General features: G+C 44.1%; 1 protein-coding gene across 1 annotated transcript; it reads right to left on the bottom strand.

The window, feature by feature from the left end:
• Nucleotides 1-9,360: 9,360 nt before the first annotated feature.
• Nucleotides 9,361-11,592, bottom strand: LOC123407817 (ABC transporter G family member 4-like). The gene has a single exon (XM_045101045.1). It carries the CDS (start codon nucleotides 11,573-11,575, stop codon nucleotides 9,593-9,595), a length of 1,983 nt encoding a protein of 660 aa, XP_044956980.1. The 5' UTR covers nucleotides 11,576-11,592; the 3' UTR covers nucleotides 9,361-9,592.
• Between the last annotated feature and the right edge of the window lie 1,436 nt (nucleotides 11,593-13,028).

Genomic DNA, 13,028 nt, shown 5'->3' on the forward strand with positions numbered 1-13,028 from the left:
TAACAAGCGGTACTACCGCTGGCGAGCGATACTACCGCATTGAACTACCGGTCAAAAATAGCCCAGCCCGACACGAAAAGTGTTGAGACCCCAGGGCATCAGTACAACTAGCAACACTAGCCAGAGACACTACCGCTGACCAGGGTGGTACTACCGTAGATAAGAGGTAGTACCGCAGCTGGGAGCGGTACTGCAGCTGGGATCTTTCTAGACCAGAACAAAAGCAACAGATGAATGCAGGAACGCGAGAACTGCCATAACTTGTGCAAATGAGCTCCGAATTGAGCAAACTCAACCTTGTTGGATTGAGGACGACTAGAGCTTGTTGGTTATAATAAGAAGAGGAAGTATGACAATGCCAATGATATATAGATGTGAAACCTCTATGAATGAAGAATCGGCAAAAACTCCAACATCGAAAACACCATATATGGTGCATATGGACTCTGTTTTCGATGATCTCGATCTTGCCATGAAGATGAGAATAAGCTCTAAAACTCAGCAAGAGAAACACCAAACAAGAACCAAGAAATATGATGCAAGGATGCAAGTGGTTCGAGATCTCAACGAACGATAGAACCAAGCTACTCACTTGAGATCCCCTTTGATAGGAACTTTGGAGTGATTCTTTATTGCACGTTGACGGATTGTTATGTGATCCAATTATATTAGCATTGTTGAGAGATTGCACTAGCGAAAGTATGGACCCTAGGCCTCATTTTCAAGCATTGCAATACCGTTTGTGCTCACTTTTGTTACTTGCTACCTTGCTATTTTTTATTGTTCCTATTGCAAAATAAATATCTACTATCATTACTACACTTGTATCACCATCTCTTCACCGAACTAGTGGACCTATACATTTTACCATTGTATTTGGTGTGTTGGGGACACAAGAGACTTTGTGTTATTTGGTTGCATGGTTGTTTGAGAGAGACCACCCTCATCCTATGCCTGCCACAGATTGAAAGACCTTCGGTCATCCACTTGACGGAAATTTGCTACTGTCCTACAAAACTCTGTGCTTGGAGGCCCAACACGAGTCTACAAGAACAAGTTGTGTAGTAGAAATCAAGCTCTTTTCTGGCGCCGTTGCTGGGGAGGTGAGTGCTTGAAGGTATATCTTTAGATTTTGCAATTTAATCTTTTAGTTTCTTGTTTTTCACTAGTTTGGTTTTATAAAAGAAAATTGCAAAAAAATGGAATTGAGGTGGTCGCATATTGTTCATCTTTATAATGTCTTTCTTGAAAATGATGGAAAGGAAAATTTGCTCAATTATTAGAAGAAGAATTTAATAAAATGTTTGGCATAAAATCCTTCAATGATGAGCTTGATTGAAATGTTGTTAGTATAAATACTATGAATATCCATGATCCTAATGATATGCAAAGCCACAAGCTTGGGGATGCTATGTTTCATGAAGATGCTATTTTTAGTCCCCCAAGTTTTGATGAGCAAATTTATTATGGTGATAGCATGCATCCTAGTTATGATGATTATATTGATGAAAGTGGGTTTGGAAGAGTGTCAACTCTAGGTACTAATGATCCCGCTAATTTTGAGGGTGCTAAATCTTATTGACATAATAATAAAAGTGGATATGGACAGGTCATGACTTTATTTAGTGATGAGTCCACTATTTTGGAAGAGGCTTCAATTGAATATGACAACAAAGTTGCTATATATGATGATTTTTGTGATGACATGTATGTTATGAAGAGTAGTAAAAACCATGAAACTTGTCATCATGATTTTAATTTTCACTTGGATTATATCAATCAAGTATCGCATCAGAGTTATTTTGTTGAGTTTGCTCCCACTACTATTAATGATAAGAATTTTGCTTGTGTGGGTAGTAATAAAAATTATATTCTTGTGCATCATGAAAATAATGTTTTATTTGATAGTTATATCTTTGAGTTCCTTCATGATGCTACTGACAATTATTATGAAGGAGGAACACATGCTTGTAGGAATTGCAATAATATCAAGTTTCCTCTCTATGTGTTCAAAGTTTTGAAGTTATGCTTGTTTTGCCTTCCTATACAAGTTTATTCTTGATACAATAAATTGTTTGCTTGCAAAATCCCTATTCATAGGAAGTGGGTTAGACTTAAATGTGCTTGCCATGTGATTCATGATGCTCTATTGCATGTTTCAACTATTATTCCTATACGAGCATCATTGAAATCATCATGCCTAGCTGAAAGGCATTAAAGAAAAGCGCTTGTTAGGACACAACCCAACACTTTTACTTTCTGTTTTTATGTGTTAACATGATTAAGCTATTGTGGTAATCATGTTTTATAGCTTGTATTTCCACAAAGTGCCCGGTAAAGCCTTTGGTATAGTGTGGATACTTGCTTGTTTGATTCTATGCAAAAACAGAAATTTTTACATCCACTGCAGAATTTCTCTGATTTTATTGGAGCATCAAATTTTTTTGAAACTCTTACAAAGTTTTAGTATGCAAATTCCCTGCATTGTCCTAAGTTTCATAATTTTAGAGACGGGGAAGTATGGTTTTTATTCACATCTTCACAGACTGTTCTTTATCTTCACATGCCTTAAAATCCAGTTGACTTTATTTATGTTATCTAGACAACTAGTTTTTGTATTATCACTCGTGATAAGGCATATGCATCTAACTGGTCTTTAATTAACAAATCGTGCATGTCTTGTTGAGTTGGACTCTCACATAATTCTGGTCCGTCCAACTCCCTCCTCCGCCCGCATGCAACAATGCATGTCTCCTGGCTAGGCTCATCTGAATGAGTTGCTCCCTCGTTTGGATTTATGCGGTTTGGTTGGCTACATTGCCTTCAACCAGTCCGAGTTGGGCCAAGAAAAAATGTGTTTGGTTTCGAACATGATGGGTTGTCTCGCACAATACGAACCTTAAAGCAGCCAAGAGCCTCACTCATCGGAAACCCTAAAATCAATAGTTTCCAACGAGCTGGATGAGTACGGCGCAAAAGATAGATGCCGTGTTGGCGGAGGTGCAAGGAAAAATTGAATGGAGATAGCGGGAGATAGAAATCGACCAAGGCGGGATGGCGGGGAATCTAGCCTCACCGCCCCATTCACTGAGTCACCACTAGCTCTAGGAAAAGCACTTCCTCTGTTCTTAACAACGACGACAACGATGACTCAGATCTGCGCAAGTGGCTATGGTAGAGGCGACATCAACACTCTCCAACAGCAGGAGCTGCTTCTCCCCTTCCTCTTGTCCATCGTTTGGACGTCCTAGACTTAGCCATGCCCCCCCTTCGTCATCATCGTCTCTAAAGCCGTTAAGCAACATGAAACCCATCCCGCCCCCTGTGCTAGGCAAGGTGTAAGATCGATTTCCTCATTGTTCAACACACCCTCTATGTCGACTAGGTTATGGACGCACGGATAAAGCTGGTAGTTCAGCGAGCAACATTGATAGCTTTGATTCAGGCATGGCTCATGTTTAACCACAAGAGAGTAGTTTGTCGTGGTGATAACCGTGTTATCCATTATGGTCCAATGTTAATCTGAGATTAGGAGAGGATGGCAAATCTGAACTACATCTATAACTGCAATGATACAAAGATTTAGTGGATGCTTCACATAAAAGAGAACCTTATGCCAGGCTTGTGCAAACCTTCAGGAGCATGTGGCTACTACAAGATAGCATCCACACCAGTGTGGAAGAGCAAGTAGCCATCTTCCTCTAGGTTGTTGGTCATACTAGAGATTCAGGGTTATGCGCAACACATTTTGGAGATCATTTCCAGATACTTCACGCAAGTGTTGTATGTTGTTGTGGATCTTAGAGGAGAGATGATCAGGTGCCAACCGACCGGACTCCTACCAAGATTAGCACAACCCCAAGATGGAATCTGTAATTCAAGGTGAGTGCTAACAGTATGTAGTTCATGCCTTCATATGCTTGTGTTGTTCTCCTATAGATATATCACCATCTTGTAACGCCATTTAAGGATTGCATTGGGGCAATAGATGGTACTCATGTTACTGCTAGAGTGTCGAGGTCGCAATCAGAGGTAGAAAGCACTACACAAGCCAGAATGTGCTTGCTCCTGTTGACTTCGACCTGAAGTCCACATAGGTGCTTACTGGCTGGGAAGGATCAACACATGATGGTAACATTCTTAGTGTTAGCCTGAGTCGTTCTGATGTCATCAATATCCTCGACGGCAAGTTTTACTGAGGAGATGTTGGCTATGCATGCCGTCCAGGTGTTATTCTACCCTTCAGAAAAAACAGGTACCATCTGAACGAGTTTGCTAGTAGGAACAATCCTAGGACTCCACGTGAATTATTTAATTTCAGACACTCTAATTTTAGACTTACTATTGAAAGGGCATTTGGAGCTCTAAAGAATAGGTTCAAGATCCTAAATCAGAAGCCATTCACCACTCTCCCGACCTAGGTTAAGCTTGTTTTACTTGTTGCATTCGAGCAATGGAATTCTGATGAACTGGTGCCAAAGAAGGAAAATGTGATGCATGATGATGATGTCAGCTCCGGTCATAATGTGAAGGCATTTGATAGCGAAGCCTGTAAGAAAAAAAGGAGGGACTGGAGGAAGGAAATGTGGGATAAAAAGATCAGATAAGGATCTGAAGAAGAAAAGAAGCAACGGCACTGAAGAAGAAGCAGCAAGTGAGGAGAAGAAAAAGAAGAAGCCAAAGAAGAAGAAACAACAACAAGAGAAGGAAAAAAAAAAGAAAGCGGATGGACTTCCGCCTAGTTAGCATAGATGAACTTTTCCGTATTCACACATATAACTTTTAATAATTTATATTGCCATTTGTTAGTAGCTAGGGTGACCTGAGATTTTTTCCTAGCTAGGACTGAAACTTTATTTAAATCGTGTGTAGTAAGATCATCACTAATGAAAAATAATCACATCAGTTTATGCAGTTCGCAATTAAATAACGTGTGATTTGTACGCCTACTCAACGCAACCAACCAAACGACGGGTTAAGATTAGCTTCCTCATGCAACCAGTCTAATACAAGCAACCAAACTATATGCAGGTGCTGATTTTTGGACGATTTTACATCAGCCAGATTAATCAGAGAAAAACACGCAATGCAGGCAAAATCGCTGCGAGTCAAATGTTTATAAATTTCTATAGTCTTGCATTATTGGAATCGTTTTCCATTGCGCGGTGAGCTTAGCCTGATGCGTCACGAGGGCTTTGGTTAGCATCCCAGGCGACACGGGACATTTATTTACCTGTCCGGCGACAAAGGAAAAGCTCACGGGCACCCTCCCACGCAGAGTGCTCCAACGACCCGTGAGGAGGCAAGCTCGGTGAGACGGGACGGAACTCGCTGTCCCTGGAGCTAACCGACGAACCCGCATGCAGGCCTTCACATGCATGCATGAGCATCGCCACGGAATGACATGCACTCATAGGCCAGGCCTGATAATTATACAACGATCGACCACGCTACGTACAAAGGGACGTAGCTGATTATTAGTGGCGTATTACTACTATATAGTTTGTGAGATGGGATCGTGTATTACGTACAAATAATTCATCTGCACGGGATCATGCATGCAGTCCCGGCCGGCCGCTGTTTCTGCACTGTACATACGTCGATTCTATATCATGCGTCACCAACTCTATGGTATGGTCTATGTAGTGTTCTACGCATGACAAATATCACACATTTGGGGGACTTTAAGGAACGGCGCCATGTTGATGGAACAGTAGAATACCCCCTGTCTTTTGATATGTTCATAGGACGCAACTGATTTCTTCTCAAGACATAAAAAAACTGGGATTCAAACTGACCTGTAGAATTAAAAATTACACTTAGATATGAGCGCGGCTTCCGTGTGGTCCGGTCAATAGCTGAGGCAGGTGTGGTCCGGTCTGGTTTTACATGTATTAAGATGTGAACAATTGCGTTTTTACCTTTTCCCGTTGCCCGGCTCGCCACAACATCAGGATTTAAGCAATTCTGCGTCGAATAGACATGGCTAGCATATACGCATGCAGGATCAAGACGGCTCCTCCCCCTAACCGTAAAGTGGGCCAACATAGTGAAACAATTACCAAGTGGTCAGCTTGGTAAGCTATTGACCAAAATTTGGAGATGAGTCTGAAGATGAAGGGACGGATGTAGAGACTATTGAATTCATGCTCCATTCAGTTTATTTAAAAGTCTGAATGAATGGAGAGAGAGGCAATATATTTGATCACTCCCGCGCATACGTAGACTTTTTTAGATTTTAGACGTGAGATCGATGTAGGTCGCATAATTTTTTTAATGTTGTATTGGCGGGGTATTAAACTGAGAACATTTTGCTCTCATACTATATTGTCGAAGATGTTTTTTAATACTGTATTGACACGGTTTTAAATTCAAGACCTTTTGCTCTAATACTGTATTGAATTGATGAATTCACGATCCAACTAATTCATCCAAAAGTCGAACTGATGAAGAGCGGGCAATATACTTTATACTTGAACAAAAGACATTGTACGACACCTTCTAGCCACAGTCGGCTACCTCCACCTCCATTCTCTATGGCAAAGGCAAAGTGGAATCACACAAATGGAAAATGGTGCGAAGGCTTACGGACTTGCCAGAGGGTTAGAGCATCTCCTACCGCGCCCCCAAGGCCTTTTTTGTCGCCAACGCAAAAAAACGGCCGAGTCGCACCCCGAGAAGCCTATTTTCGCTGGTTAGGAACGTTTTTGACGCAAACTCTTCATGGACCCGCCGAGTCAGCGACTAGGCGTGATCATCGTCCTTATCGTCTTGTTTTCTCGCGGGGAATCCATGTGAAGGTTGCCGTCGGATAACCTTTCATTGATTCCTCACGGGTGCCGCAGTGAAGACGCGTCTTCCGTCCCCTCCCGCCACGTGTACACGACGGGGAAGGAGGCAGAGTGCAGGACGACGACGGCGACTACGATGACGACGGTGCTGACGACTACACCAAATTCTACAGGCTTCTCGGCATGTAGAAGGCAGCGGCGGCGGCGTACTAGTAGTAGTTTCTAATTTCCGTTTTAAGTTATGTTTTTAGTTTAGTTTATGCAAATATCAATGAAAACGTTTGAATTTCTTTCAAATTTGTGTCATGTTTGACCGAATTTTGGCCAAGTTTGGTTTTAAAAAACGGTGTCCGAGGCGACCTTGGAGGGAGCGGCTGCAAACCCGAGAGTCTCCCACGCCCAATTTTTTCGTCGACGCGCCCCAGACGGCGCTATTTCACCCCTTAGGATAGAGGACTAACCGGAACCATAGGGGGGGGGGGGGGGGGAGGGGTAGAGAGATCCACCAAATTAGGAAAGAGGAGAGGACAACGTCAAAGAGGCAGTCAACTCAGATTCTATGGCGCGGTATCCGAGCAAGGTCTAGCGTGCTAAGTTGCTTTGATATTGATGAGCTCTTTTACCAATTTCCCAATACAATACATATAGTAATTCACATATAGATATGGAAATATTATATCAATAATTTTAAAATGTATTTTTCACGAACAAAGGAATATTAAAGACTAATCAAAATAATTTTCAAAAATTAAGAACGAAAATGCAAGTTTCATAATGTTTTAACTATGACTAAAATTATCTAATAGAGTGTGAAATAAATGAAAATTTGGGAACTGTTTGTTGAATATTTCTTCGATTGATTGAAACAAAACTGGAATAAATGAGATGTACGTGAACATTTATGATTTAAATTTGTAAATTGTTCTGAAGCAATGATTTTCTTCGCACATGTATGAAATGTCTGCGGAAGTGATTGGAATATAACTGGCACAATTGAAAGTTGTATGAATGTCTATGATTATATTTGTATTTTTTTCTGAAATGTCACTGAAATGATTGAAATTTTAAATCAAAAACGGAAATTTGTAAATATATGGAGTTTTACCTTTTTCAAATCTTTGAATTATTTTGGATTTTTGGGATAATTTTAAGTTGGTATTCACTGGAGTATTTTTTTTGTATGACGGAACCTTTAATACAAAAACTAAAATGTGGGATACCAAGAGAAGTATAGAAGTACATGCCAATGATGTGTTGTGACTGGTTGAGAGGAGTAAGCCAGAAATGATTTTGCCAGGAGGCAATGGAGACAAATAGAGTTAGGTACACTCCCTCTCTTCCTAAATATAAGGTGTATCCGTTTAAAAAAATCAAACGTTATCTATGTTTGATCAACAGCAAAATATATAAAATTTACAATACTAAATATGTAAAATATTAAAATATATTTTATGGTGAATCCAATGATTATAGTTTGGTATTCCAGGTATTGATATTTTTGTCTATAAACTTGTCAAAGTTAGAGAAATTGAACTTCAAAAATATACACCTTATATTTAAGAACGAAGGGAGTAATTATTATATACATGATTGTGCAGCTTTCTTTCTCCATAAAAGGTGAATTTTATTGACTCAAAATAAAACATCAAGTGAATGCAAACACGATGAACACATACCAGACCCTATGCATAACTAGGATACATACAACCAACATCAATGCACACATGAATAATCACATCAGTAAATAGCAAAGTCATACAACACCAAATAGCAATGTCATACATGACCAAACTATACCTATGCCAGATTTTTGTTTTAGAAAGATAGCTAGCTTACTGTTTTTTTGTTTCCATCATATAGAGAAGGTTCAGGGAGAATAGAGGATCCATTTTTGCCCGTCACTGGTCAAATCAAACTACTATTTCTACCTATATTTAAAAAGGTGAATTAAACTATATTTATTTCGTTTTTGCTAATTGTATGTTTGGCTGAAATGACATAACCCTTTTGTCCATTATAAAATTACACAACACTTGGCCTAAAATTAAAGTATTGACATTATACAACTCTAGCAAACTGTACATGGTTACAATTGGTAGTAAGATTATATGAAAAGAGTCTGGGAGAAAAACACATGGCAGTATTTGATCCAAATTTTGAAAAGATGACCATGACTTTAAAATGACCAGGTGGCCTATAACTGCACTACCTTTCCGAAAGCTTAAAAGACGAGGATGGCCAGGCATTCAAAACATTCAGGTGAATTATACTGTACTACCCCTTTTGAACATTTGAAAAGAAAGCCAAAAGTTATTACAAAAATCAAGCCAATATAGACAACTATTATTACATGATTCCTTATTACTCACTCTGTTCTTAAATACATGTCTGTTTAGAGATTTTATTAAATGGCTATATATAAAATAAAATAAGTGAACTTACGCTTTAAAATATGTTTATATACTCCGCATGTAGTCTGAAACCGTAAGAACCTTATATTTGAAAATGGATGAGTACGTGCCACTCGAGAGGGGCTATAGACAGAACGGAGTTCATAATCAGTGGCATGTAGAGAATTATCAATGTTTTATTATCCATATCCATTCATACATTTATGTAGAAGTCATTTTATGTTCACAATATACATCAGTATAGCAGCTTAATTACCGGTTAACCATTCTGTCGATGTCGATGAACTTTGACATTGGCATACCTTAACTGTCACATGCATGCCTCCATGCATGCGTTCACACACACTCGTATAGTAATGGTGGAGACGAAATTCATGGATCGATCAGTGGTCACCTCTTGGCTGTGGACGCTCTCCGGCTGAGCACGACCCAGTAGAGCACCCTGTAGAGGAGGAAGAATCCAAACAGCACCTGCACCCCCGTCCACCGCTCCTCCGCCGTGAGGCCCCGCGCCGCCAGCACGTCGCGCCCCGTCTCCGAGCACTCCTCTCCAGCGCCGGCCACCCCGAAGCACCGGTTCGCCGCGCACGAGTACTCGTTGGCGAGCATGGCGTCCAGAGCGTACTTGTAGGGAGAAGCGTAGTGCATGAACACCCAGTACACCGGCGTGCTCTCCCGCGACAGAAAGTAGCCGGAGAAGAGGAAGAACCCGGCCAGCGACACCGACACCAGCGACATCCCCGCTATGTAGTCCGGTGCGAACGAGCTCACGAAGAGCACGAAGGAGTTGGCCGTGAGCACCACCGCCCACACCACCAGCACAAACACTGCGAATGCCGCCGGCGAAGCGCAGAGACCGACGAGGAAGTAGACGCACGAGGAGTAGAGTAGCGCCACCGCCAGGAGGTACGGGAGGAACACCATCGTGGCCGCGGTGGCGTGGGAGGACAGCCGGTATAGACCCGCCGCCGTCTCAGCGAGCACGATCGGCCGCTCCGTGACGAACGTTGGCAGCGTCTCCGTGGTGGAGGTGAGCAAGAACGTCAGCGTGAAGGCGAAGAGCCCCAGTCGCTTGTGCGCGCCGGCCTCACCATAGCCGGCGTTGATGTAGATGGTGCCCAGCAGCGTCCCGACGATCACAGCCTCGAGGAAGTTGGTCAACAGCAGCTGCTTGCTCCGATACACCACCTTCCACGCTCTCTTGTACAGAACCACGAACTCATGTATCCGCGAGCACGGCGAAGTACACGACAACGACGGCGCCGTCGCCATGGCCGGCCTGTGGTGGTCCGATGTCTTGGTTGTGAGATCTTGCGCCGACTTGGGTTCAGGGGAGGAGGGCGAGGGATGGGGTATCTGGTCGATGACCTCGAGGGCGTACTCTAGCGGGTTGAGCTGCGCGGGGACGGCGAAGCCGTGTGAGAGGAGGGCGGCGTCGAGGGAGGCGAGGGAGCCGTGGTGGAGGACGGTGCCGCGGGAGAGGAGGAGGAGCGAATCCACGGCGGAGAGCAGGCGCGCGCTGGGCTGGTGGATGGACAGCACCACCGTCGTGCCTCTGGCGGCCGCCACGGCGCGGAGGCAACCGACGACCACGAACGCCGAGGAGGAGTCGAGGCCGGAGGTCGGCTCATCGAGGAGGAGCACGCCGGGGTCGCGGAGCAGGGCGAGGCCAATGGACACCCGCCGGCGCTCGCCTCCCGATAGCCGTGACGCGGAAACCCGCGTGTGAGCCGCGTGCGCCAGACGGAGGTCCGCGAGGAGCGCCGTGACCGCGGTCGAGGCCGCGGACGCCGACGTATGGTAAAGCAGTGACGCGGCGAAGGTGAACGTCTCGGCTACGGTCAGCAGAGACAGCGCGATGTCCGCCTGGGGAACGTGGGCGGACAGGCGGCGGAAGGAGGAGGACCGGAGCGGCGCCGAGTTGAGCAGGAGGCGCCCGTGGGTGGGCGCTGTCCGCACCGCGAGGATGTCGAGCAGCGTGGACTTGCCGGCGCCGCTTGGGCCGACGACGGCCAGGATCTCTCCCGCCCGCGCCGTGAGCGACACGTCGCGAAGGATGTATTCAGGCGTCGCAAGGGCCGCGCCGCATGGCCTCAAGATCCGCCCGAAGGACAACGTCGGCGTCGCAGCCGGCTTCGCGTAGAAGATGTTCCGGGCGGCTAGCTCGTACATGACGTTCTTGGGTGGTGGCGAAGACGCGTCGGCATTGTCAGGTTCGGTGACAGTTGTGGTGGTTATGGTGGCCATTGTGTTGTGGCCGGAGATGGCAAGAAAGGAATGGAAGGATTCAATGGAGGAAGAGGGGTGGTAATGAAGATAGGGAGGCCAGGCCACTTGCGGCCAGCCAGTCACAGGTTGGTGAATTCGCCACATTGCTGATTATTTAGGGTTTGATTGTACCTTTTTAACAAAGGTGCCGAATGAGAGCGTGGACTGTGGAGTGAGACAAAATTAATGAGGTGCAATTTCTGAAAAATAATATCGACAAGGCCTATTTGTGAAAAGAAATTTGGTGTCATTTAATTCTTTTTGAACCATCGGATCACCATCCAACATCTACAATCGCCTCACACTATTCATCTTCAACCTCTATTTCTTCATCATGCGCTCGTCCACCCACCCGCCATAACCGCCTGCGTCCCCCCCTCCCCGTCCCGCGGCTGGTGGGCATTGTCGCAAGCTGCCTCACCCTCCCATCAACCTCCCCCAATGTCACTGCTTGTCGTCGTTGCGACCATCCCTCTAGGCCCCCATCACTATATGCGATATGCAATTTGCAACCCCGTACCCCCTTCACCCTCCCCCCCCAAAAAAAACATGTGACCATCAAGTTTTGGAGTCGCTTCTGTCAGCTATCGTCGGCTCCCGCTCATCCATGAAACAGCCTGCCAAGGTCGACACTCGTTACTGTCGATCCTCATGTCGCCTCCGCCTTCAGCCTCAAGAAAAGCAGAAATTAGCACCTCACATTTAGCAAACACACACAAAAAAAGATGCAAGCGAGACGAAGATTAATGGGGCTAAACCTAAAGGAATTTTTCTCACACGTGAAAACTTACGTGTCAAATCCCCACTAACCTCTCATTAATCGCTCTAGAGTATCATTGTGCGCTCACTTCCCTTTCCCTTTTCCAACAATAATTTGTCATCTGGTCATGTAACTTTAATTTCGTATGATTTATCCATAGATGTGGCAAAACTCATGGGTTTGCCTATAGGTGAGCAAATTATTATTATTTTATGTTAACTCATAGTGTTATTTGTTTTTTCTTTCTCGGTCATCTTCAGTCCCCAAATCACCATTGCAATCTTTATTACATGATGTTTCCTACTCCCTCTGTTCCTAAATATAAGGATTTTTAGAGATTTCACCAGAAGACTAGATACAAAACAAAATGAGTGAATCTATATTCTAAAGTATGTCTATATACATCCGAATATAGTCTACTAGTGAAACTTTTAAAAAGACTTATATTTAGGAACGGAGGGAGTAGTTGGCACGGTTGCATGCTAACCCATCATACCCAATGGCTCTGTTGGATCAAGCCTTCCCCCTAGCCGCTCTTAATCCTTACCTCCCATTACGACGAGCTCTCCTTTATTGGTCCAAAATATTTTCACCACCGCGGAAGTGGCTTCAGTTTGTTACTACTCTAGCGAGGCTTCCTTCATTGGCTCCAACCTCCACTATCATCACTGTTCTTGCCGTATTGTTAGCTTCGCCTCTCTTTCTACTGTCTGCGTGAAGAATCGACCATGATTTTAGTGAAAACATGTGAACGGACTAACATAAGCGCTTAGACATAATCATGTAGAAGACAGCGAC

Source organism: Hordeum vulgare, chromosome 7H, assembly GCF_904849725.1.
Source record: "Hordeum vulgare subsp. vulgare chromosome 7H, MorexV3_pseudomolecules_assembly, whole genome shotgun sequence".
NCBI classification, from domain to species: domain Eukaryota; kingdom Viridiplantae; phylum Streptophyta; class Magnoliopsida; order Poales; family Poaceae; genus Hordeum; species Hordeum vulgare.

What these genes read in the sequence shown, in the direction of transcription:
- LOC123407817 (XM_045101045.1), bottom strand. Translation starts at nt 11,575, where the DNA reads ATGTGGCGAATTCACCAACCTGTGACTGGCTGGCCGCAAGTGGCCTGG.